The following is a 27,261-nucleotide window of genomic DNA, read 5'->3' on the forward strand; positions in this document are numbered from 1 at the left end:
TGTGTTTTTTTCCTTCTTCAAAAGGACTTTAACGTTTCCATTTTAGTAGCTTTAATGTTGAAAATACACATACATTTTGGGGCGGTGGGATGGCTCAGTTGGTTTGAGCGTGAGCTCTGCCGGTTGGATTCCCACATGGGCCAGTGAGCTGCGTGCTCCACAACCAGATTGAAGGCAAGGAGCCCCCCACCCCCACCTTGTGAGCTGCGCGACAAGGTTGAGGGTTCAATTCCAGCCCTCCACAACTAGATTGAGGGAAAAGTTGGAGCTGATGGGCCCTGGAAATACACACTGTTCCCCAATATTCCCCAATAAAAAAATTTTTTTTTAAGTTTTTAAATAAAAAAAGAATAAGCAATCTCACTTGAGGGAAATGTCAAACACTGTTCATAAGGAGAAACTAATTAAAAAACACACATACATTTTACTGAAAGCTACGTCATATTCTATTTTGGAAACTGACAGGTTATAAACAATAGGTAAACAAAATAATGAGGGACTAACCTTTCTTTCCCCTCCACCTACCCCACACACGTTCATGAGTGGGGATCCAGGCAGGAGGAGCAGCGAGGCAAGACCCGAAGAGGAGAGGGGACCAATACTTACCGTATTTACAAAGGCCTGCTGGAGCCTGGGACTCAACCAAGCCTTTACAACTCAATGGCAGCTATTTTTATTCCTGTTTTATTGATTGGAAAACTATGATCGCAGCGGTTTATATAACTAGTAACCGGGAATGCCAGGAAACAATCCATTCATTTGATTCATTCAACGCATTTTTATTGAGTGGCGCTGGGGGTTGGCAAGGGGCGGACTCAATAAACGTCAGCCAATGACAAGACCCGCCATCCCCGCCCCCAGCCCGCCCGGCGCCCGCCCGGGTCGCGGAGAGCCGGGGGAGGCCGGCACTCGGGGCGCGCTTCCGCGCTGGGGGCTTTCCCCACCTCGGCCGGAGGACCACCTGCGGGTCGACCCCGTAAGCCCTCCGGAACCGCGTCTGCAGGCCTGCATCGGGCCGCCACGTTCCTCTCCTCCCACTTTCGCTCCGTGCGGACTTCGGCGGGTTCCCGCCCGAGGTGATCGCGGGTCGCCTGCAGCGCGCGTCCTGGCCGCGAGCGCCGAACCGGCTCACGAAAGGGCGGCGGTGGAGCCTGACTCCAGAGGCCGGGACCGAGGCTAGCGCCCCGGAGCGGGGCGGCGACGCGAAACTGCCAAGGTAACGCGGGGAAGGCGGGCCTGGGCGGGGGCGGGGATCGCTAGGGCAGCTGACTACCCAGCAAACGCCGGGTCCCTGCAGCCGCTTCCCGGAATCCGGCTCCACTTCCTGAGCCTCCCGGGGACTCCTTCCCCTCCCGCCTCCCTCCCGGCTGTGGAGGCTCTGGCTTTGCAGCCCCGCCCCCCTTAAGGGTCGTCCCCCCGCGGCCTCTTCCATTCTAGTCCCACCTGGGAGCCCCTTTCTTTGCACCCAGCCCTGCACTTCGTCTCCCCCATACTCCGCCTCCTTCCCCCCCACCCCCGTCAGCAAGGATGCCCGGGACACCCCGCCTGCAAAACTGGGTTACCCGCTCGGGCCTCTGGTTGGGACTTGGGCCTGTTCTCCAAGAGAACACCGGGAATCAACCATCCTTTCCCGTGCGGGAGAGGGTCACAGGGGCAACCGGGGCTGGAGTGTCCTACGTCCCTCCAGATCCATCGCTTGGAAGCTGGAGTGGGTAACGGGGCATCATCACCGAGACAGAGGAGTGGACCCCCCCACCCCTCCGGGGTCGGGAGGTAGTGGGAAACGTGCGAATCGACGTTTGCGTTGCGACCCGGAGCAAATTAACCAGTTAAAGTCGAGCTCTGTCCATCAAACTACTTGTGTGTCTAGCGATGGCTGTACTGGGAAACTCGAGATACCTGGCCTCCTTTTTTTCTTTTACTATTTCTTTGGTTTCCTACTTTTTGTTTGGCAAGAGGTCTTAGAAACCGGTCTGACATGCCTGAGGGTCAGATCTGAGCGGGACGAGGTGGGAGGGGCAGAGGCAGGTGCAGGGAAGTCCTGGAGTCCGTCCTCCCTCCCCCCTGGTGTCATGCTACACAGGCCGACAGCTGTCCCACACCTTGGCAAGGTTTCTAAGTACCACCCACCCACTCACACATATACATTTGCTATTTAGGTTTAGGGAGTAAAGAGACAGAGCGAGGCCTTAAGAAAATCTGTTCTAAAGAAAACATCTGGTAAACTTTCATAGCAATATGCAGTATACTTGATGAGATTTGACCTGTTAGTTCCAGGAAACGACTTGAATTACTTTTTTATAAATTTTATTGGGGAATATTGGGGAACAGTGTGTTTCTCCAAGGCCCATCAGCTCCAAGTTGTCCTTTAATCTAGTTGTGGAGGGCTCAGCTCACGTGTTGGAATCAAACAGGCAACCTTGCTGCCCAGAGCTGGGGCTCTAACCAACTGAGCCATCCGGCCACCCCAAACTTTGAAGTTCACAAGTTGTTCACAAGTTGTTTTTCAATTTTAAATGATCAAAAATCTACACGGCTCTTTTATTCTTACCCATTTTCCCTCTAAAGTTTCTAATGTATTTATTTAAAAGTTAATCTGCCCAAAATTTGGTTCCTATAATTTGACAAATGGTAATTTGTTTTCAAAAAAATTGGGAGAACCATAGCACCAGAGTTACTGTCTTGAAAGTGAAACTTTTATTAAAAAAATATATCCCATCCCTCCCACTTGCACACACACAGCCATACTGGACTCATTTTCCTATTAAATTTATAAACCTTCAAACTATTAAAAGTCAACAGCATATCTATATTCTTTGACTATCAGCCATTATATTCTACCAAAACTAAAATGCTATTGACTATAAGATGTACTTTTATTTTATGTCACCAAGTAAGAAAAAACACTGTCAGTTAACACTATGTTGTGCCACTATAGGAAGCATTCTGATTGTAAAATGGAACAAAAATGATCTATGGGCCAAAAGAAAATGCCATTTTCCAGGTAAAAGTACCACTAAAGGTACTAAAATATAAAGCTTTTTCTTTTCTTCCATAGTCTGTCTCAACTTGCTGTTTTTAAATTTGCTATTTAATGTCATTCTAAAGTTAAAAAAATTTGTTTTTAATTATTTGCATGAATTTGACTAATCTATATTTTACAAAGTCAGATCTAACTGCAAATATAAGAACAATTAATTCGCATGGAGAGTCATCAAATTACACATCTTGGGAAGGTGCCTCCAACCAGCCAGAAGAAGCAAAGTGAAGGCAGGCTCAGGAAGGTAGCCAGGAGGAAGAGAGTGTCCCCTCCCCCACAGCCCCTCCCCCCCCACCCACACACACACTCAAGGAGCACTCACTCTTGCACAGGGAAACTCAGGTCCAGGGCAGCTCCTACACATACCTGGGGCCCCTTGCGCTGGTGACTCTAGGCACGCATGCACCTACCACCTGCTAGCTGCCCCACACCCCAGCCTGGGATGGGCTCTGGGGAAGTCAAGTCTCCCCTTCCCGAGGACCTACCATCCTAAGCCACAGCATGCTGACAAAGTCCTAGGGTCTTTAAACTTTGCTCCTGGATCAAAGCTGACCTAGATGTGCAGCCCCTCCAGACTGGCATTTCCTGGCTGAAGTGGGACACTGCCAGCCCAGGGCAAGGATGGCTGCCATCCTGCCCAGCCCCCACCCTCCCTGCACACCCACCAGGAAGGCATCAGTGCATCATTGGGACTCTCCAACAATGATCCAGCTTCCACCTCACTCAAAGAACGGATCTAGAAAGAGGCCAGGTAGGGCCTGGGACCCTCACACTGCAGGGGAGAGGGTAGCAAGAGCAAGCTTGAGCTGAGGCTCCAAGCCCAGTGCATGTTTCATTATCCCGTCAGTCTTCCCGAACAAATGACCAGTTTGGAGATAAAGTTGTTAAGAATTTCTAAACAGCCACAGAAGAGCAGAAAACCAAATGTGGGACCCTTCTGTGGGCAGGGCTCTGGGCACTAAAGCTGGCCCTGGCTACAGAGATGACAGTAACAAGAGCGAGGCTTTAGGAAGGCTGATCTATTCGTAGTCAGGGAGAGTTGTAAGGAGTTTCATTAACAATTCCAGGCAGGATGCCAAGACAAGAAGATAGATTTTCTGAGCAAGCTGGAGTCTAGTTCCCAGATATCTGGTTGAAAGTGGACTGTGAGTCACCAGCCAACAAAAAGGGGAGGAGTGTTCCCTGGCCCTGAACCAGAGAGCCGACTTCTAATTGTGAGCTTTTGTGTGTGTTGTGTGTGTGTGTGTGTGTGTGTGTGTGTGTGTGTGTGTTTCTCGGCTGCTGAAGGGACTTCGTGTTCTGCAGATGCAGAAGGAAGATGTACCACTATCAAACAAAAACAGGGACCGGAGGGCACAGAGCAGACGTTCAAGTGTAAGGGAGTCACCCCCAATGTGGCAGCCTGCAATCTAGGGACGCCCAGCCTCTAAGGAATGTCTCCAACCATGCAAGCCCTCTGCTGAGGAGTAGTGATGGGAAATAACTTCACGTATCACAGACACATCTCTAGATGTTCTAAATGGGTGCACTGTTGTGGGCTAAGTTGTGAGCACAGATGCCCTGATCTCTCATGGTCCGTGGAGTCTGCAGCTGGAATGGCAGTGTTGACTTGGAGTCTCTTGTATTTCTCTAGAACACCCTGGGTGGGACCTGTTACCGTGATAGTCAAGAGGACTTCTAAATTTGTTTTTAGCTTGAAGTCAAGTGTGCTATGTTGTGGTCATTGTTCATTTTGACTTGGGGCTTGATGCTGCCCCAATGTTTAACACCCAGAATCTATAGAACCCCGTTGCTTAGATGGAGACCAAAGCTCTGAGTCAGGAAAGGAACAAGAGTGACTGGGGCCGGGGCTCCTTAAAATTCTTGAATTTCTCTCTCACTTTGAAGTGAGGAAGGCTTTCTAACTGTGACTCAAAATGCAGACACTAAGAGAAGAAATACTTTCTTTTTTAAAAAATTAAAGTTTATTGGGGTGACAATTGTTAGTAAAGTTACACAAATTTCAGGTGTACAATTCTGTAATACATCATCTATATATCACATTGTGTGTTCACCACTCAGAGTCAGTTCTCCTTCTATCACCATATATTTGAGCCCCCTTACCCTCATTACCACGCTCCTCCCCCAGAAAAGAAATACTTTCAATCTGAAAACAAAACTCAGAAACTGCTGTAAAACTCAGGAACTGCTGTGTGGTTAAAAAAAAAAAAAAAAAAAGGCGCACAAGCAAATCAAAGGGCAACTGTCAAGAGGAGGGGAAAAAAGAGGTGACCTGTTGCAAAGGGTCAGCCTACTTAAAAATCTCCTGCAAACCAGTAAGAAGAGAAAGCAACAACTCCATAGAAAAATGGGCAAAGATACAGAGTTAACAAGAAAGGAAATACAAATAGCTCTTACAGATATGAACAGATGCTCAATCTCAGAATGAGAGAAATACAACTGAATATTAGTCTGAAAACAATTTTTCATTTATGAGTTTATTTCCTAAAAATCCAAGAGCCTGATGATAACCTCTCTGAAGAGACTGTGGGAAGGCAAAAAGTTCTCACACCTTGCAGGTGGTTGTGTAAACTGGTACAGCCACAAGGGCGGGACTGTGGCCTCTTCTATCAAAGTTACAAATGCATAGCCCCTTTGTCCTGAGTCTCTTCTGTCTCCCCCTCCAGACCCAGCCTCCTCCTTCCCCACCCTTTACTTTGCCCTGGGATCCTGTCTTCTGTAGGTACAACCACCAGCGTCTTTGTTCTCTGACTTCTGGTTGGGTTTAACCAACGTGGAGCCCCAAGTTAAGGGAGGAAAGGCAGTGATGGACGACCTATTTATCCCTCAGCCCCCACTCTGCACAGTCATGTTGGCTGGCTGTGTCTGGCTTACATCTTACATCCTCACACAGGATTCTCTCCTTCCAAAGTTGGGTTTTGGCACCTTCCCTTTGCGCCTCAGGCCCAGGGAGGTAACAGCCCCTGCTGTTGGTAGCTCCAGGTACTACACTCTTCCTTATGCCTACGGATATCCTGCTCACAGGTTGGATTAAAAACTTTCTCGGGGTGGACAGGTGGCTCAGTTGGTTAGAGACCGAACTCTGGGCAACGGGGCTGCCGGTTCAATTCCCACATGGGTCAGCGAGCTGTGCCCTCTGAAACTAGAATAAAGTTAATGAGCTGCCACTCAGCTCCCAGATGGCCAGATGGCTCAGTTGGTTGGAGCGTGAGCTCTCAACCACAAGGTTGCTGGTTCCACTCCTCAACTCCCTCAAGGGATGGTGGGCTGCGCCCCCTGCAACTAACAACGGCAACTGGACCTGGAGCTGAGCTGCGCCCTCCACAACTAAGACTGAAAGGACAACAACTTGACTTGGAAAAGTTCTGGAAGTACACACTGTTCCCCAATAAAGTCCGGTTAAGAAAAAAAAAATTAAGAAAAAGAAAAACTTTCTCAAAACACTGTTTCCTGCTAGGACCCTGACTGATAATGCACTTTTGCCTAGCAGTCCTACTTCTGGAAATCTCCCCTTCATTTAGACTTGCCCATGGGTGGAATGATGCATGTCCAAGATGATTAATTGCAGAAAAAAATTGGGAATAACTCAAATAGCCATTATAGGGACTGATTATATAAGTGGTGCCTGTCCGTAGAATAGACAACACAACTAATTATCTTTGGTACTGATGTAGAAAGAGCTCCTAAATACATTTTTAAGTGGAAAAAGCAGGGGGGAAATGACATAGATTTGTTTTTGCTTATGCATAAAGATATTCTGAAGAACTTACCAAAAACAATAAATAAATAAAAGTAGTTTTCTAAAGGCAGCAACACTCTTCACTATTTACTTTTCTGTATTTTCCCTCTTTTCATTTTTACCTTTCTGTATGTTTCAAATTTTGGAACCAAATGACTGTTACCTGTTCAAGAGTTAGATTTAAAATTTCTTCCTGTCCGAGTAGGGAATTGGGCCCAGAAGCTGAGATCAGGCTGTTCATGTACATGTAAGTAAATGATCTAGTTCCCAGGAGGGCAGGGGAAGCCTGGGAGCCGGAGTTTCCTGCTAGTCTTTCATTGTCTTGTATTCAATCATTCTTAATTAGACACGTCAGCATTTTGATCACCTAATATTGATTTCCTTTCAGATGTAAAAGTAAAGAAAGGACTTATCAAACAACAAAGATGCTTTTGAGCCAGAATGCCTCTGCAATGACACCACTTAATGTGTATCTCGCGGGTAAGTGCTACTTTTTATCACAGCTCTTAATGGAAGCAAGGATGTGAAGTCATCACCATCAGGAGCCCTATTGAGGACTGGGGCTCAGCCTGCTCAAGGTTATGGGCCAGATAAGAAGCCTGTGCTTATGCGTTTCTGCCCTATTGTTATTTTTAAGGAAACAAACGATAAACAAGAATGACTTAAGGCTTAATAATGATGGGGAATATCCTTGTATGTAATTTGAAGAGTAATTTCTCTTAATACCCTCGTTCTAATCCAGGATGGAATTGATCAGTCTACTCCTATATTTGGAAAGAGGCCAAACCCTTTATCTCCTACCAGTGTCACTAGACTGAAAAGTCATCCCTGAACTTTGGTTTCCACTCTTTCATTTATTATCAACTTTTTCCTGTGGCCCTATTCATGACTTTTCTCTACCTTTCTATTGATTTCTATTTCAGTATCATTGTGTCATTTGTCCCATAGTTTATGAGTATGGGATCCCTGAATGGGACACTTCTCCCCTGAGCACGACGCTCCATGCATTGGAGTGTGTAAATAATGTCATTGGTCTCCACCCATGAAAAATGCCAGTAACCCCTCCTCCCAATTCATTATCACATCCAAAAAAACAAATGAGAAGCCCAATTCCCATCACCAATACCTTTCAACACCCTTGATAAGTATCTTTACCTTGAAAGTTTATTAATTAGCAACATGCTTATTCCTATTCTGATAATTTTTCCAGACAGATAACTGCTTCCCAGGACCCTCCTTCAGCCAACCCTTGTTATTAGGTCAGTTCCCAAGCAGATCTTGTTTTGGATCCACTCAGGACTAAATCCTTGTGTCATGTGACCAATGTCAACTCTCTAAGAATCACTAAGTTCAGCAGTTTTTTTTTGTTTGTTTGCCCAAGAACATCTCAATCCAATAGATGTGTGTAAAAGAATGCCAGAGTCAGAGCAACAACTCTAAATTGAGCCCAGAGAAAGTGTTAGTGTTTTTCTAACATGTTTTTCTTCTTCCTAGTGTACCTCAGCCTCGTGGTTGGTACTTTACAGGCTTTGTCTGGTAAGAGATTTTTCTTAGCTTGACTAAATTTTGTGTAAGGGTCAGAATGTTGGGGTGACCATTCAGAAGTCTAAAATGTGGGAAATTTGATTTCTGATCCCAGGTCTGTTACTATAGGCAGGAAGAATAGGACTGCGAGGGAGGGGGGAGAAAAGGAAGGAAGAGGCGAAGACAGCAGTTAAGGAAAAAGCCCACTACAATCTGGCCAGAACTGGATTTCTGCGGCGCAGGGTGGGCTGGAGGGAGAATCTGCCATCATCTTGCCCTTTGACGTGAACTTGAGATGATTGTATAGATTATAAAGCTATTAACATGGCAGCCAAGAAAAATCTCCACCCCCTGTGTTGCCATGACAGTTCTGAGAGAGCCAGATGAGGACAAAAATGCCCCCTCCTGAATGGAGGGAGGGGTCAGCAAGGACCCACCTAAAAACATCTACCTCACCGCCCTTAAGTCCTGAATATTCCACCCTTTTACTTTTTATGTAATAAATCTCCAGACCTCTCTTTTCTTTGGTGTGGCTGCTCTTCTCTGAGCCTGCCCTTTCTCTCGCCATCCTGAGAGCAGTACGGTCCTTTTCTAATAAATCTACTGCTCGCTTGACTTACTCGGTGTGTCCTGGAATTCTTTCCTGTGACCAATACCAAGAACCCATTTTTGGCTGTAGATCTATTGCCCATTTTGTTTAAATCCTTTTTCTCAAATACTTTCTTTGTAAAAGGAGCCAAAATTAGCCAATTCTGGTTTTCACATTTGTCTCACAAAACTATTATAAGAACAATAGAGATCATTTTAAAACCCCTTAAAAGAATATTCAATTTAAAACCTCTTAATAGAAGAATAAGGAGACACAGAATATGCCAAGCAAAAATGACCCAGAAATAATTTCCCTATAATTTGCACTCTTGTACCTGTTATCCAATATCTGGTACCAGACAAAGGAAAATAATTTTTTTTAACTAACCGTCTTGCCCATATACATAAATCTGTCCACAGAACTTCACTATTCATTAAATATGTGTCCAGCCTTGTGATGAGCTGGGGAATGAAGAGTTGGTAACCGAGAAGCAGAGGCCCAGGCCGTAACCTATTATGGTTAGGAAACTTAGATGACCTTAAAAACTTGAACCTTGTAAGGTGGGATCTGACCTAGCTTTAGAGCCTCATTCGCTGCAGCCACTTCCCGGAGTTAGCATTGTATAACTCAACTTCTCAATTTCATGGTCTGTAGAATGGGTGTGATAATAGCAGCTACAATAGCATTGTTGTGGACGGTTAATGCCTGAAAAGGTATGGCCACTTTATCTCTCCCTCCCCTCTGCCCAAGTCAGTGGGGAATGACTTGAGTGGGGAATTCGCAGGCGGAAAGGCTTGCTGTGGGATGAGCTTAGGGAGGATTGCAGGGGGAGCTGGAAGTTGAGAGGAAAGAATGGGTTGGCGCAGGATATCCTGGATCATTTTGATCCCATGAGCTACTGAGAGTCACTGATAATTGGAGGAGTTCAAATTCTGTTTACACAGTAGTGACTTCTTGTTTCCCATCGTGGCCTGCCCTACGTTGTATTGCTCATTAATGAATTGTACAGTTATATGAGTTCATTTCTCTTGTCCAGTAGAAGCGTTTCCTTCCTGTGTTTCCAAGAACTCTGGCCTCTGCAGAGGGCTTTGCTGAAAATGTGGGCTCTAGATCCCTGGAGATGGTCTGGGCTGTGGCCAAGATACAAGCATGGATTCTGGATTTCAGTGTTTCTTTTTTTTTTTTTCCTCCTGTTTTCTTTATATTTTTCAGAGGACTTTTGCATTTTCAGGATGACATTAAGAAATTTCCGGGTAATTTTATCATGGGAATTAGGAAATCATTCCATTGTACCGACTCACTATACACTGTGGTACACAATCATGAGGTTAGTTTGACGGTTCATTTTTCTCTTGCTATATATATTTCTATTATGTGGGAGTGGGGAAGAGGTGATTTTACTTGTGACAGTCTCTCTCTCTCTCTAGCTCTCGCTCTCGCTCTCCCTCCCCCCGCATTCAGAGCTTTAAAAGTCCAAAGACAACACACAAATCCACTTTTTTAAATCGAATAAATCCAAAACTATTTTTGATAAAGCTTATATTTATAACCAAAGTTAATTTCTACAGGTCCAAGCCTCAGAAGCAAAATTGTTATTGTATATGGTTTTCACAATTATTTCCCTGATTTAGTAAGTCTGAATGTGTAAAAGCAGTATGTTTTCTGAGGACAGTTGTCTGAGGTCTGGTGACCATATGGATGGTTTGTGTTCACTTTTCTTTGCTCAGGGAGGCATGTGCACATCAAAAAGCGGCCTGGCCCAGACTAGGGAAGGCTCAGGTCCAAAGTCTGGTTTGGTCACTAACCTGCTGTGACTCTGGGCACAGAGCTCAGTCTTCTGTGAGCTAATCCTTCTACTTAGGGGTTGCCACAAGGATGAATGACACAACCGATGAAGCCTTTTGCTGCTCTCTTCTTCCCGTGTGCGACAGTCCCCTTCATAAGTCATTGCTTTGATCCAGTAGCCCCTCAGAGTGTCCTGTTGTTCGTTGTTAATTTGGCTTACAGCTGTTCCTATTTCTGACTGACCCAGTAGAGGGCCTTTGGCAAGTTTCTCCTTGGTCCCTGCTGAGACTTGAGTTTTTCTCTGCACTAGGCAGTCACATGGATCGCCCACCTACCTTTCTGAAGCCCATGTTGTCCCTGTGTCGCACAGGCTGACGTAGGACTGGGCCGTGTGGTCCTCAGCAGGAGAGAGAAGGGACCTCACGGAGGGCAATTATGATTGTCCTGCAGGGGAGAGGAGACCTGGGGCCTCTACCATGAAAGCCTGAGGTTTGCACATTCATTCATCCAGCAAATATTGACTGAGCACCAACTGCATGCCAGGAGGTGAACCCAAGTCCCTGCCCCACTGGTGCAGACATTCTGAAAGTTGGCGCAGATGTCAATAAACAATGATAACATAATGAGGCAGGTTGTTGTAAATGGTATGAATAAAAATGGACAGGGAAGGGGGTGGGGGAGAAAAGGAGGTATGCAGGGCGGGATAAGGAGTTCCATTTTTTATGAGGTGCTTGGGCCAAATGACTGGATAAATTGATATTTGAGCAGAATCAGGAAGGACTGAGAAAGTGGGATATGGAGTTAACAGATTCTTATCCCATAAATGCTCATGTTTTCCTTTTACCATTTCTTTTCCTTTTGAAGTAGACCAGAGGATATGAAGGTTGTGAAGGACTGTACAGAGGTCACAGGATCATTTTGTGACCTAACCGATGTGTGGGAAAGCATGCCTGAGACCTATGTCCCCAGAGTTGTCGCATTCCGAGGGAACACAACCCTGGTCAGTTGTACGAGCAGGGAGAGCATCTTCCCAGCAATAAAGAGTGAGTGGATCTCTGCTTATCATCTTCATCCTTGCCATCGAGATCATCATTATTTTCTCTGCCATGAAATAGGCAGGCCTGCAGACGTGTTTTAGAGTCTGGGCTAGGTTCACTTCCTGGCCCTCTGACTTCCTAGCTCTGTAATCGTGGAGCCTCACTTTGTTTCTCTGAGCCTCAGTTTTCTTGTCCAGAAAGTGGAATGATGGTTAGTTAATGCCTGCAGAAGGCAGTCAGTCAGTAGTAGCTGCTACTTACTGGCTTGTTTTACAGTGTAACAGAAAGTGGGGAGCAGGCCAAAGGTTTCCTTAACACTACAACCCCTCCCCCAGATCATAACCCAGTAGCTGTTTTATACGTGAAGGCCCAGATGTGCGTGCACATGGGGCCCAGACTTAGAGAAGACTGGAGCCCAAATGGGTTTGCCCTTTTTCTCTATGACTGGAGTCAGCTTCCTATGGCACTTGGGTTAACCGCTCCAGGGCAGTTGTCACTGGCCCTCAGCCAGACTCCATCATTTTTTCAGTGTCCTAATATGCATCCTGTTTCCAAGAGAGAGATTCGGTTTCAGAATCCTGTGAAAGGCTGTGTGGGTGTGTACTACCACCTACAAGGTGATAATGACAGCTAATCCCAGTTTAGCAAACACCTAGATACTTATGAGATTCACTGGAATGGTTTGTGTGTTTCTGTGTGCGTACACATAGACATATCTGTGTGTGTCCACATAGAAAAGAAAGAAAAGCACAATATATATAGATCAGGGTATTCAGACCTTTAAAGAAAGTATATTAAAATAATGAGATACCATTTTTCAAGACTCAAAATGGCAGATATTAAAAATATGCAAATACCCAGGTTTAGAGGAAATCTAGGGAGTGTACTTTGGTACAGTCTTTCTGAAGGTAATTGGCAGTATGTGTTAAAAACTTTAACATGTGTCTCATCTAATCCAGAATTTCTCTTTACTGATTTGTCCTAAAGAAATTAAGGACAAATACAAAGATTTAGCTCCAAGAACACTCAAGAATACACAGATTCTATTCAGAAAAATTAGAGTCAGTCTAAAAGTTCAAAACAGTGAATCAGTTAAATCATGGTACCTCCATTCAGCAGAATGGAATTAGCCATGAAAACTTATGGTGAAGATCGGGGATCAGCTGACTTCCCATAAACGGCCAGAGGAAAACAACCCCTTATACTTTATGGATTAACAACCCCTTATACTTATACTTTATGGGCCACCAATGGTCTCTGTCACATAATCTTCATTTGTTTACAACCCCTTCAAAACTAAAAACCATTCTGAACTTGGAGGCCATTCAAAATCTCCAGCTATGGTTTGCCAGCCCTTGATGTAGATAAATATGTATTAATGTGTTTATGAAATAAGTGAAAATATATTCTACGCAAAGCAATATGGGTAAGAATGATTTAAATTTAGTTTAGGTGTATGTATATGTGTGTGTGTGTATACATATATATACATATATGTGTGTGTACATACATACATATATACATACATACATATACACACACCCTAGTTCAATTTATATATGTCTAAATATATCTTCACACGTACAGCATGGACAAAACATGATTAACTACATTCAGGAACAATTGCCTGTTTTCTGATATTTCTACAATGGTTATGTATTATTATAATATGGACAGAAGTCATTTTTTGTGTTTGAAATACAGCCTGAAAATTGGGAAAGTACTGACTTCCATCCCAAAATCTATCTTCCATTTCTTGTGGTAATATTAAGTAAATCACTTCATTTTTATTGTTCCCAGTTTTTCACAGGTAAAACCATAGCCCATGCCTTAGCTCGGGCCACAGACAGATTAAAAGAAAGATGGCTGGAAAGAAGTAAGGTGATATCATGACAGTGAGAACAATCATTGACGCTGGAGTTTGTTTCTAACTTTGTTTTCTGAACAGTGTCGTTGGAACCACCAAACTTTGAGATTGTTGGTTTTAGTGACCACATTAAAGTGATAGTGAAATTTCCACCTGTCATACCCAAGATACTTCGTGGGGAAGGATTACATGTTTACTTATCACTTGTCATCGAAGAAGTGTCAGGAGGGATTATTAAGAAGGTAAGTGGTCAAAACAGTTTTGAGTTGGCAATGAAGATATTTGACTATCTTCTTTTAAAGAAAAGACATTTGTAATGATTTGAACAATTAAAACTAAAGTGTCTGGATCAGTGTGGTCTGATTTCGGGAGAGAAGCGTCCATAGTTCATTCACTTTAGAAATACATTGCCTGAGCCCACCAGCACGGCCTTCTTTCAAAGAATAAGTCACATGCACAACATCAAGGGACACGGAGAGAGAGAGGTGTGTGGCGTAGATGGGGAGAACAGGCAAATTTCAACACGTCAGGGTGAGATTTTCTTTCAAAGGGATGGTTTAGCCGCATGTAAAAAGCATCTATCTCTGCCAGTCCAGCCCTCTTGCACAGTAAGAGAAATGGCTCTTTCTGGCAATTCTGTTCCCTCTTCATTTCCCAGAAAGACCTAACTGAATGTCAGTTACCTCGGGGTGATCCTGGTATTAGACAGACCTGGATCTTATATTATGTGTTCGCTTAGAAAGCTGGAATGAGTGAAAAATGGACAAACTGTGCTTGCGGTGGGCCTTGCTGAACTAGCAGCTTATGTTTGTATGGCCCTTTACCAATTATAAAAGCTTTGCAGGTAATGCCAGCCTACCAGGTATCGAGCATTTCAGACAGAGGGCACAGGAAGTCAGAGGTCCTGAGGCTGGAGTGGTCCCAGTATCATGAGCATGAGTGGGTTTGAGCAACGTGGAGCTGGAATGGAGTGACCGAGACAAGACAGTTGAAGGAGACAAGGTCAGGGAGGGAAGGGAGCCTGATCTTGTCAGGCTTTGTGGGTCTGAGTCTTTGGAGTGTGCGGAAGCCACTGGAGAAGCCAGGGTTTTAATAAGGCATCCTGGCTGGTGTGTTAAGAATAGACCATAGGGGCCAACGGCAGAAGTTGGGAGACCAGTTAAGAGGCTGGTAACTTCTTAGGAATTAGCAATTTATATAGGAATTATAGGAATTAGCACATCATATAATTATTACAATTTTTTCTTTTATCTCCACCTGAATTATAATCAACACCCTAATCCTTTGATTAGGAAGAGGGAGCAAAAATAAGCTTATATAGCTTAGAGACTTTATCAAGTTTCATTCATTATGCTATTCCAGTCATATCTAATTTATATTCCATCCATGAGCTACTAACTCTCTGTTTTAGATTGTTTCTAAAATAAGACACCTATGCTTTTAGGACATTGACAACACTGTAAGAGGAAAGTTATCATTGATAAACATCTTCATTAAAGAAAATTAGTCTTTAAATTACATTAGATTAAAAAAAAAGAAGCCAGTGCTATCCAGGTGGCAGATGGTGGTGGCTTAGACCACTTGGCAGTAATGAGAAACGGTCAAATTCTGCATATGTTTTGTGAGTGACACCAACAGTATTTTCAGATGGATTAGATGTGCACTGTGGTAAAGAAAGAGAGAAGTTAGAACTCCAACACTTTCAGCACGAGCACCTGGATAGACAGAGCTGCTATTCATTAAAATGGTGAAGACTATGGGCAGAGCTGGTGGATAGGTTGGATATCGGTAGTTCATTCTTGGACACGCTCAATTTGAGGTACCTAGAGGGCATCCGGGGGAATAGTGAGCAGGAATCAAATGTACTAGGCCTGGAGTTCAGGGGAGAGGTCCTAGCCCGAGAGATATTGTGGGGAGCGTTGGCTTCTTGGTATGGACTGAATGTCTTGAGACCAGGTGAGATCACCTGGGAGCGGTCATGCATAGAGAAGAGAAGACATCCAAGGAAAGAGCCCTGGAGGACTCCAAAAATGGAGAGAGATAGCAAACGAGGAGGAAACAGCCAAAGAGACTGAGGAGGAACACAATATGGTAGGAGGAGAACTAGCTGACGGTGATGTCCTGGGAGCTGAGAGAAGAAAGTTCCAGAAGGAGAGAGTGATCTACTGCGTCCAGTGCTATAAATGGAACACGTTAGAAGACGGCTATGAATCGGGGATTAGATTTAGGCACACGGAAGTCACGGTGCCCTTGGTAAGAGTGGTTTTGATGGAGTGATGGGGTAAAGACCTGGTGGGAGTGGATTCAAGCAAGAGAAGGAAGAGAGAACTTGGAGGCAGTGAGGAAAGCTAATTTCTCTAAGGAGTTTTTCTATAGGGGGAAGGAGAGATATGCCGTGGTAGCTGGAGGGGAAAGTGGGGTCAAAGGAAGGAATTTTTAAGATGGGAGAGTGTCCCAGTGGGGGTTGTTGGAGCAGTGTCCTAAAGGAGATGACAGTGGATGGAGTATCATGAGCATGAGAGGGGTTGGCCTTGGCTGAGAGCAGGGACTGTGGATCCCAGTCACGGGGGAGGCAGATTGAAGCACCATGTTTCCCCGAAAATAAGACCTAGCCGGACCATCAGCTCTAATGTGTCTTTTGGAGCAAAAATTAATATAAGACCAGGTCTTATTTTACTATAATATAAGACCCGGTCTTTAATATAAAATATAATACGATATTATATGATATGATATGATATAATATATAATAATATAATACCGGGTCTTACATTAATTTTTGCTCCAAAAGACACATTAGAGCCGATTGTCCGACTAGGTCTTATTTTCAGGGAAACACGGTAGGAGGGAGCAACATTGCAGACTTAATCAAGATCCCACGATGGCAACACCAGGTGTAGAGCCCATACACTGTGACACTCAGCTACCCCTAAACTGTTCCACTACAAAGCAAGAGCCCTCTTGCCATGGCGCTGTTTGTGACTCTGTCCCCTTTTCCTCTTCATTGCTTATTTGCCATGCATGAGCTTTCAGTGTGTTGGTTTGTTTTTAAATAATTCTCCCTCCTTTCATATAGAAACTTGAAGAAAAACATTATTACAGAAGGCTGTGTTTGAACTGCCAGAAATCCTAATTTATAGAACTTCTAGTAAGAATGTACTTTGAAAGCTGTAAGGCATTATAAAAAACTTATTTTTCATGAAGGAGCCTTCATGTCAGCTCTTTAATTCCAAAATAGAACAGAACTACCTGGGAAAGAAGAAGCAAGGTGTTTTAAGGGAGGAGACCGGGAACTAGACACCAGCCTCACTTCTGCCACAGACAAGCTGTGTGGCCTTGGGGAAGTTACTTAACCACTCTGAGCTGCAGTTCCTTTGTCTGGATCATGGGAATACTACCTACTCTGCAGACTGTTTTGATAGTCTAATGAGTTAATATGTATGAAAGCACTTTCTGAAATGTAAAGTGGACACGTTATCATTAATAAAATAAGATAATCTTATTTTCCTATTTTTGCAGGCTTATCTGGTTGTAAGATAAGCCTGCAAAAATGACTTCATGGAGATCTTTAGTCCTCATTGGGACTTTTTCTCCTCATTTGTAAAATGAAGTTGCTAGATGAGATTTCATGTTTAAAATGTATGTGTTTGTGTACACATATGTGTAGTTTTGTGATAAATTGCTTGCTCCAAGTGACTATAAAAACTTTCTTGCCAAGCTTATGATATTTCTATCCGTATTTAAGATTTGAAGACAAATACTCAAAGATATTCTTAGGGCCTGCCTCTAAACAAAATTCTACTCAAAGTCTTACTGATTTGTTTTGCTTATTTTTACAGCATAAACCGAAAATAAATGCAAAAACCATCACTGGAAATTTCACTTATGTCATCAACAACTTAATTCCAAACACAAACCACTGTGTATCTGTTTATTTTGAGCCTAACGATGTGGAAAAAATAATTGAATCTCCCACAAAATGTACTCTGCTTAAACCTGGACAGGAATCAGGTATGAGAGTTTTAGAAAATTCATATTTTGCTTTTACTCTGAGGGAAACCCTATTTAAAGAAGACTTTGAAAGTCCGGGACTACTAATGGGATTTCTTCTGCTAAAGGCATATCGCAGAGATGTTTTCTATGGGTCCTTCAACACTAAGTGGCGGAGTCACTTGTATGTTGCCATACCATAGGGACAAGCAGATACCTACCTTTATATGGTCAGAAATCCTCCTGAAGTGGAAACACTTTTATTTCAGGGAGTGATTGAATGCAGTTGGGTGTGCCCTTAGGTTGGGCATTATTTAAGCCAAGCATTGGAGGAGGCAGGGGTGCTGCATGATTGATTAACATCTGTCCGAGTTCTGTGTCTAGTAGCACAAGGCTTGGAATCCAACTTCGGTTTTACAAGACTGCCCTTCCACCACCACCACTTTAAATACCAGTCACACATCCAAGTTGTCACCTGGGCTTCTAACTGACCAGCTGTAAATTGGAGATTCCCATATTTTCCCAATTTGGAGATTCCCAAATTGGAGAAACCCTCTCTGGGATTCATAATTTGGTAGAATGGCTTGCAGAACTCAGGAAAACAATTTACTTACTAGATTCTTAGTTTATTATGAAAAGATACAATTCAGGAACAGCCAGATAGAAGAAGTGCATGAGGCAAGATATGGGGGAAAGGCTCCATCCTCCCTGCATTTCCATGGATTCACCAGCCTGGAAGCTCTCCAAACCCAATCATATAGGAGTTTTACAGAAGCTTCATCACAGAGTCATAACTGATTAAATAATCATTGGTCATTGGTGATTAATTTAACTTCCAGTCCTTCTCCCCACCCAGGAAGTTGTGGGGTGGGACTGGAAGTTCCAACACTTTAATAACACGGTTGGTTCCCCTGGCAATTGGCACCCATACTTAGGAGCTTTCCAAAAGACACTCATTAATAAAAACTCAAGTGCTGTTGAAAGGGACTTGTTATGAAATGAAAGACACTCCTTTCACCTTTGTTCTTATCACTTAGGATAGTCTACAGAGCTCTATGCCAGGAATTGGGTCAAAGCTCAAATATGTATTTCTTGGGGTGGCCGGTTAGCTCAGTTGGTTAGAGCGTGGTGCTGATAACACCATGGTTGCCGGTTCTATACCCACATGGGCCACTGTGAGCTGCGCCCTCCTTAAAAAAAAAAAAAAAAATGTATTTCTTAGTATAAATCACAATATTACACAAATAAAAACTCAAAGTAGTAATGTTAAAGAACAAAATTCAACTGAATAAATCTGGGGATCTAATTGGCTTTTATAAAGCAATTCATGAATTGGGCAGCATCCTATCTACCCTGTTTCCCCGAAAATAAGACCAAGCCGGATAATCAGCTCTAATGCGTCTTTTGGAACAAAAATTAATGTAAGACCCAGCAGCTATGTAGAAGAGCACTCCGATGAGTTGTACAAAATGAGAGGTTTTTATAGGCGGAAAGAGGATGGGACTCCCTTCCTGAAAGGCAGAGGCGTCTTACTTATCAGGCAGATCACTTCACCAGTGTTAACCTGGAAATTACAGACTAATTGGTTTAAAATTCCACTCCTGGGAGAGGCTAAAACTGCAATTAGGTTCGTTTTTAAGTTTTGGTTTGGTGACAGCGGCTTAGTAAAAGGGACTCCCATTTTTGCTGGGTTTTTTGCTTTGTTTTGGTTTTTAATCTTCACAACCACATTAATACGGTAGGGGTTCATCCCATCTTACAGATGAGGACCCCAAGAAGAGAAACCAGAGGTTACAGCTAGTGACAGGTGTTGCTGGACAAGAGGCGCTGGAATCCATGGTGGCCCATTGCAGTAGCCACACTGCCCTTACTGCCCTTTTCTCATTCCTACTCTGTGAGGTCCACCACCCTTGGCTCACAGGAGGGCTGAAAAAAGGGCTTTCCTTTTTTCTCCTTTGTACCTGTTTTACCTGAGGCTATGGTTACAAGATTAATATTAATAAAAGTCTTTCTGGAAATTTAAGAGCCTTAGTTACTGTTATAATAAAAACCTTCACGGTCAAGCGCTTTTTTGAAAGAAAGGGTTTATTGAGCCATATGCAAGCCAGAAAAGGACCAGGTCCTGGGACATACAGTCTGAACCACCAGCAACATCGCTGGGTGGAGAAGACAACAGGTCCGCTGCCCTGGGGCTGACAATGAGTCTGGGGAAGAAAGATGTAAGTTGTTTTGAAAGAATTTACCTTGGCTAGAGATACGGGGGTGGGGAAAGGATGATGCAGGGCCAGTTCTGTGATAGGTGTAGAGTCTGTAAGGGAGAAATATTTACTACTTCTGGATTGGTTATAGGCAATCAAGTTCACATATGTAACATATAAGCATGAACTGGTGGTGGGTCTTGTGTGTGTGTGTGTGTGTGTGTGTGTGTGTGTGTGTGTGTGTGTGTGGTTTTTTTGTAGATAGCCACCTGGAACTTGATTCAAAGTTTCAACAAACATTCAGGAATGTAAGCAGTCTTGATGTCTCTCCCAAGACTCTCTTCCACGGCTGGCTGTCTCTCTCACTCTGATTTGCTGGAATTTAATTTAGAACAGCTCTAAATTAAATTGACAGCAAAAAATGACAATTTTTCTATTGTCATTACATAACTACTGATGTCTTCTCGGTCCAATTGGATTTATGGGAAAAAGCTGTTTTCAGTCAGAATGTTAAAATTTTCCAAATGGAATTTTGACAAGACTCTAAGGCAGAACTCATAGGCCAAAGCAAGGTCAGCAGAGCCCAGATTTGGGGTCCTAGCGTGGCCAAAGTCCAGCCTCAGAATGACCCCATTGTTTTCAGGCACACTCCCATTTTTCACTTCATGCAGTGCATATGAACATGTGGCTGTTGAGCATTTGACATGTGGCCAGTGTGACTCAGAAACTGAGGGTTGTTTTTCAATTTTGGTCATTTAAATTTAAGTAGTCATAGGTGGCTAATGACTACTGTATTAGAGTGCAGTCATAGAACACAATTATAAACTGAAAGAAATTTTACTGTTAAAAACTAAATCTGTCATTTCTATTATTTAAAAAATATAGATTGGATTACTTTGCTTTTTTTTTGTATTTAACAATAGTTTTTCCAACTTTTGTTCCCTTGCTATCTCCTTCCACCACCAGACCAACGTGCATTTATTCCCACTTGAGATCGTCTATTGGATTTATTTTGAAATAAAGTTATTTATTTTTCATCCACAGAGTCATCAGAATCTGCCAAAATAGGAGGATTGATTACTATGTTTTTTATAGTAGTTGTCTTCATAAGCACCATAGTAATACTGCAACACACTGGTTATATATGCTTAAAAAATAAGTTCCCCAAAGTGCTGGTATGTATTTTTCTTTTTAATTTCTGTCTTTATTTTTTATTTTACCTTAAGAATTTTTATTATATACTTAAACATTCTCACAGAAGAAAATCCCGTTTTCTAAAATCACCATGAGGCTTCAACACTCTGGGTTCTTTTCCGTCCCTATAAACATATATTTTGCATTTTATATTTTCTTTTTCTACTTTGTCCACATATTATATGTAACCATCATATTCTGTTCCATTGTTATGAATGTATCGTTTTTCCTTTAATCATGTCCGAGCTGTGATGCATTTGGATTGATTTCTTTTTCATTTCTTTTCCTTTATTTTCTTTCTTTTTTGGCCATTAAGAATAATGCAGCGAACATTTTTATACAGATTACCTTTATATTTTGAATTACTTCAGGGGAACAAATACACAAAGTGGATTCATCGTATAAAAAAGAAAAGAAGTAATTCACAATGCCAGTGGTGACGTGTAGGTGTGCACATTTCTCCAAAGCTCTGATGACATTGATTCATCATGTTTACCACTGTTGTTCATTATTGTGTGTATAACAGTCCCGCATGGTTGCTCTCATTTTTGTTACTTTAATTATTAGCGAAACCAGCCACTTCGCTTTGTCTGTGTTTCTTCTCTGTGCTTCCCAAGGCACATACTTTCTGTTCAGAGCCTTTAACCACTCGGCCAAGTCTGGATATCGATCTTACTTTCTGGGTATTGATCTTACTTTCTGGGTGTTGATCTTACATGAGGAGGTTTCTAAAACCTCCTCATGTCTTTTGGCTCAAGTACATTTGTTCATCGTTTATCATTTTCCCTATTCCATTGCTTTCTTTCTATGTTAGTTTTATAATTTTTCATCTAGAAGTATCTTCTTTTTCTGTTTGAACTCATTCACCTTCTTCTTATTTTTCGATAGCCACATATTTAAATATTCTCCTGTAGTTGATAAAATTTTTCTCTTCTTTTTCTTGCTATTTTTACTGATCCAGGTGGTTTAGGGGAGGGATTTTTTATTGGGGTGGTATAGGTACTCCTGGAGATTTTAATTACAATTAGTCTTTGAACTTAGTTGGCGTTTGGCTATGCCTGATGAGATGTAAGTGGCTCTGTGTTGGGTTTCATCCACACTGTGATCCATGTTTTGCAAGAATTGATGTTTTTTATCCATCAGTGTAGCATATTTTCTTCATTCCAACTCTATCTGCCATGCATTGCTTTGACCTTGAGGTCTTCTGTAAATCCTTCTCCAACAGGCCTTGAAATGTAAAGGCCGGTAGCACCACCCTTACCCTCCTAAATAAATCTTGTGCCTGAATTAGCTAAACTCATGACTAAACCTCCTCCCAGGTCCTCCTGGGGTTCCTCCCCTCCTTAAGATGCCTCAGAATTATAGGCCAATTATATATGTGCCTGTCATTGTGTTAACCCCAAATAATTACAGGAGGTGTTGTTATCTCATGTCTGTCTAGTATTTCTCCATTAAAAATTGTTGCTCTGTGTTTAAGTAAAACTCTAAGAACAATAAAACAGAACCCTCTAGATCCAGTGTGTTTGCCTAGGTCAAGAATAGATGTTAGAAATTTTTTAATGTATCTATTTTTTTCTTCTTTTTTTTTTGCATTTAACAAATATTTATCGAGTATTACTTTGTTTCCACATGTTCTATGTACTGGAGATACAGAAGTGAACGAAACAAACAAAACACCCTGCCCTTATGGGGCTTAAAGTCTGAGGAGTGAGTGTAGAGACAATGATTTATAGATGATATGACTATAAAAAATTCACGTTTCTAGCAATAAGTTATTAGGATTAATAAGTTTAGCAAAGTTGTTACATACAAAATAATCTATACAAAGATGCTTGCATTTTTATACATAGCAACAATCACTTAGCAAATAATCATGAAGCTGCTTGCGACATCCAAGAACTTAAGTACACAAATTACAGAGTAAAGCTCTTTGAATTTTCACGAATTCAACGCACCCATGTAACTAATGCCCAGATCAAGAAGGAGAACATGACCAGCCTCCCCAGATCTGTCTTTCTCCTGCCACCTTCTCCTCACTACCCCCTACCAGCAGTAACCGCTATCCACATTACTAGCAGCATAGATTAGTTTTACCTGATTTTGAACTTGGAATCATACAATTAAAAAAAAAAAAAAGGAATGCCATTATAATGGTAATAAAATATTTTTAAAACGTTGAAGGAAGAAATCTAACAGAAGTCATTAGAAGCCCTTTGTAGAGAACATTATCAAACCTTCTTGAAAGGCATTAACAAAGATCTAGTCAAATGGGGAGCTCAGAAACAGACCTACACGGAAGGAAATAAGACTGAACACGAGTAGAACTGAAGTGGGGAAAGGATTGGTTGGTTGATCAGTACATGTCTGTATGGGAGGAAATGGAATTCCATCTCTACCTCACACCATACACAAACACCAGTTCCAGCTATATTGTCTTTCACTTTAATGTGAAAGGCAAAACTCCTAATAATTGTAGAAGGTACTAGAGGAGATTCTATATGACTTTGGGGTAAGGAAGATTCTCTCAGAAACAAAAAGCAAAAAGCATAAAGGAACAACATTGATACATTTTCTTACATTAACATTAAGAATTTCTTTTTCTCAACTGTTATCATAGAGAGAATAAAGTGACAAACCACAGACTGGAGGGAAATATATGTAACGTAAATAATCGACACATAATTAGAATTCAGATTATAGACAGAACTCCTGTGAATCAATAAGGAAAAGGATGAATAATCCAATAGAAACATTCACCCCAAAGCTGGGTCTGGGTAGAGCAGGGAAAAAGCAGGCATGGGCGATTAGAGAGGCAGACAATGCTAAGGATGAGTGAAAGGAATCTCATGACCACCCTCCTCATTGGTCCCCATTGTAGTCCATCTGGAGACAGGATGAAGCTCAGCCTGTCTGTATTCGCCTTAGCTCACCCCACCCTGTGTGTCCTGGAGGTGTTTTCTTTTCTTTTTTTTTTTTTTTTTTTGGAGGTGTTTTCTTTCAAGGGCTGGAATAGAGTGATCTCCCGTCTCCCCACTCTTCTCACCCCTCACCCGTTAGTGGCCATCTGCATCTTTAAGGTCCTCTGGTCCAGGGCGCTTTGACCTAATGGCATCAGCTCCCTAGAGTCTCTGCTCACCCACTTGAGAATGTCTTGGCAATCCAGAATTGAAATCTCTTCAGCCCAATGGATAGATTCTCCTGACATGCAAAAAGCAGTGAGGGGAGAGAAGTAGGAAGGAGCCGGCTAACACATAGTCGGGTGCTGCAGGCAGCCTGCTTAGCTTCACATCCAGGCTCCACCCCTGACTATTATGAACCTTAACCTCTCTGACTCATTTTCTCATCTGTAAAGTGGGGATAAGAATAGTAAGCTTACATCATAGAGCAGTTGTGAGGGTGAAATGAGTTATAACGTGTAAAGTACTAAGCAGTGCCTGGCAAATAGTAAATATTATCTGTTAGGTATTACTGTGGTCATCATCACCATCCTCATCATTGTGCAGGTAATCTCATTTAAGTTTTATTCTGTCAAAAAATAAGGAACAAACACTTAGAATTGATAGACTCTCTCTTTTTTCTTTTAAAGAATTTTAATAACTTTTCAGCCTGGGTATTTGCGGAGCTGCCGCCATTGGAAGCCATGGCTCTGTTGGAGGTCATTCACGTCAAAAGAAAGAAGAAAGTGTGGGATTATAATTATGATGATGAAAGTGACAGCGATAATGAAGCAGCCCCCCGAACAAACGCGGGGGGCTACACCATGCATGGACTAATTGGCAGGCCTCTGTGTCCGGCCTCTGGTTCCTCGGCCACCGTGGAGGACTGCTGTGACCCAGACGCTGAGGAAGCTGACCTGCCCGAGCCTGAGGCTGAATGTGAGTCTCTGATGGCACCAGGGCCCGGCCCCTGGCAGCCGGAATGCACTAGTGAGGCGGACGAGGGGAGGGGGACTCGGCTGGAGGACCGCTTTTCTGAGGAGGATGGCAGCTCCACGGAGGGGTCTGGGGACAGAATTATCTTCAATGTGGATTTAAACTCTGTGTTTGTGAGGGTCCTCGAGGACAACTCAGAAGTCCCTCCAGAGTTATCTCTTCCAGAAGATAGCACCGAACTAGAGGATCCCAATGAAACGGAAACAAACCTTTTGGTGGCCAGTGGAGGAGGGACACAGTCGTCCTTTCCCGTGGCGTGTCTATGGCCTGAAGATTCTCCTTCTGAAACAAGTGACACTTCCGAGTCAGATGTTGACATCAGGGATGGTTATATGATGAGATGATGAATCCCAAAATACTGAATTAACTTGGACTGACAGATACCTCCAGGGTTCTCTCCCCTGCACCCTCACTTGCTCCTGTGGTCTGCAAGTGTTCTCTGGGGGAAGGAGATGGAGACTGCGCCCTTCCCCCTCTTCCTGGTGACATCATCTATGCAAATTCCCAGTATAGGGATGAGGGGAGGTGGGCCAACTGGTATCACAGTATCATTTGGTGCATTGTTTACATGTCCAAAGTGACAGCTTTGAAGGGAATGCCCCTACACCCATGAATTTATAATGTTTCTCCTTCATGGTTTCCAGAGTAAGGAGCAAGGTTCCCTGTGGTTTTCAGGGGTGGTCCGGGGCCCTGGGAAGTTATTTGGGCCAGTGTGGGAGTGGGAAGAGAAAAGGAAGACACTCAGCAGGGTTCATAGCAGGAGCAGTCTGCAGTGTTTTCCACAGGCTCAAGGCAAGAGCAGGAAAACAGGCAGAAAAAGTGGCAGGAGGAGCGTGGACCACGGGAGGAAGTGGAGGGTGACTCACAAAAAATAGAAGCACATGTTCCTTTTGGAAGTAGGAGAGGTCCAGCCAAGTCTTGGGCAGCTCTCAGGTGTCATTTTGTGGCCTACACTCTGAGAAGTTGACTCGGCTCCTCGTCCAGCCCCTCCTCAATCTGAGTGAGGAAGACAGACTCGCACACGTTAATTCTATGTCAGGCAGGTACCTAATAGAGGAAACAAACATTTGCATGAGGGAGAGGGAGAGAAGCTCAGTGCCATATTTTAAGATGTTTAAAAAAGCAAGTGAGACAACAAATGCAAAAGTATTTCAAGGTCTTCAGAAGAAATAACTTCCAAGAGGTCATGTTTAACAAGTCAAGAAGTGCTATGTGTGCTGATTCCAAATGTCCTACATGTGACTACAGTTCCTGTGAATGGGTGAGGGCGGGAGGGAGAATTCTAGAATATCAATAGCAAAAAACATAAGGACTGGGACTCAGAAGAATGACTGCCACCATTTCACTGTGTGACCCTGAGCACTTTGCTTAGCCTCTGTGAGCCTCAGTTTCTTCACTTGTGAAATGAGATTGGACTCGGTAATCTCCAAGCTCATATAATGGTAGGAGAAATATTAGAAAATACAGAAATAAAGACGCTGGTGTTGGAGCTGCCACCCTGAGGGGCTCCCGGGGTGAATGAAAGGTATCCCACCCCCCTCACCCCAAGGGCAGTGTTCTCAGACCTTTCTGGATCCTTTCAAAAGGGGTAAAACAAAAATCATGAGTCCTAGCTCAAGGACTTTGAACAGATTATTTTTATAATTGCCCTAAAGTAAGTCAAAGGAGAGGGCTGTGAGAGGGTAAGTGTTATTTAATGAAATTCCTTAGGCAAGGGACTTGATCATATACAGAGTCCATTTCTCCGCCTCTGAATGCAGCTACCATATTTTGAAAGATTTCCACAGTGATCTTTTGGGATAACCTTATTATGTCAGCGTGGGTGTGTGTGTATTTTTAAATTTTGTATACGGGTTGGAGATTGATGAAGGGTAATAAAGACGTACTTTTTAATACAAACCTGGTAGTGTCTTCAGAGTTGTTTCTCATCAGAGTACACACGCAGCAGATTTGTGGTTCTGCTGGCATCACTAAGGTTGCACAAAACTTCCTCTATTTCTGTGTGCTGGCTTGCAGGGGCCAAAGGAACTTTCCGCCCCGCGGTGCCCGCATGCACGTGGAGTGTTGTAGCGTCAGACATCAGGCAGCCCCAGTACTTACCCTGCTCTGGGTTTTCCGTCCTCACCACTGCTCAAGTTTAAAAAGAGGAAATTAAACCTCTCCGGGCAGCCTGGTGAGAAAAACGAGTTATTGCCAAATAAATGACTTGGTTTCATTTTTTTCCCTGGGGGCGGGGTAAAGAAGACCCTATCAAACTGGATGGAGTGCTTTCAAATTAGCTTACTTGCGGGGTGGGGATTTGGGAGGCCGTGCTGGTTCGTTGGGGAAAACTTGGGCAACACAGTATTGACGGGGGTAGAGAAAAA

General features: G+C 43.1%; 1 protein-coding gene across 1 annotated transcript; it reads left to right on the top strand.

Annotated features, from left to right (window-relative positions):
* The first annotated feature begins 868 nt into the window (after positions 1-868).
* IFNAR2 (interferon alpha and beta receptor subunit 2) lies at positions 869-26,791 on the top strand. The gene is made up of 9 exons (XM_081030173.1): positions 869-1,216; positions 7,168-7,259; positions 8,274-8,315; positions 10,105-10,219; positions 11,542-11,720; positions 13,663-13,823; positions 17,421-17,592; positions 20,814-20,944; positions 24,550-26,791. The coding sequence occupies exons 2-9, from the start codon at positions 7,205-7,207 to the stop codon at positions 25,237-25,239; spliced, it is 1,545 nt and encodes a 514-aa protein (XP_080886299.1). The 5' UTR covers positions 869-1,216; positions 7,168-7,204; the 3' UTR covers positions 25,240-26,791.
* Positions 26,792-27,261: the final 470 nt, after the last annotated feature.

This window comes from Rhinolophus hipposideros (assembly GCF_964194185.1).
Source record: "Rhinolophus hipposideros genome assembly, chromosome: 2".
In the NCBI taxonomy this organism is placed as follows: domain Eukaryota; kingdom Metazoa; phylum Chordata; class Mammalia; order Chiroptera; family Rhinolophidae; genus Rhinolophus; species Rhinolophus hipposideros.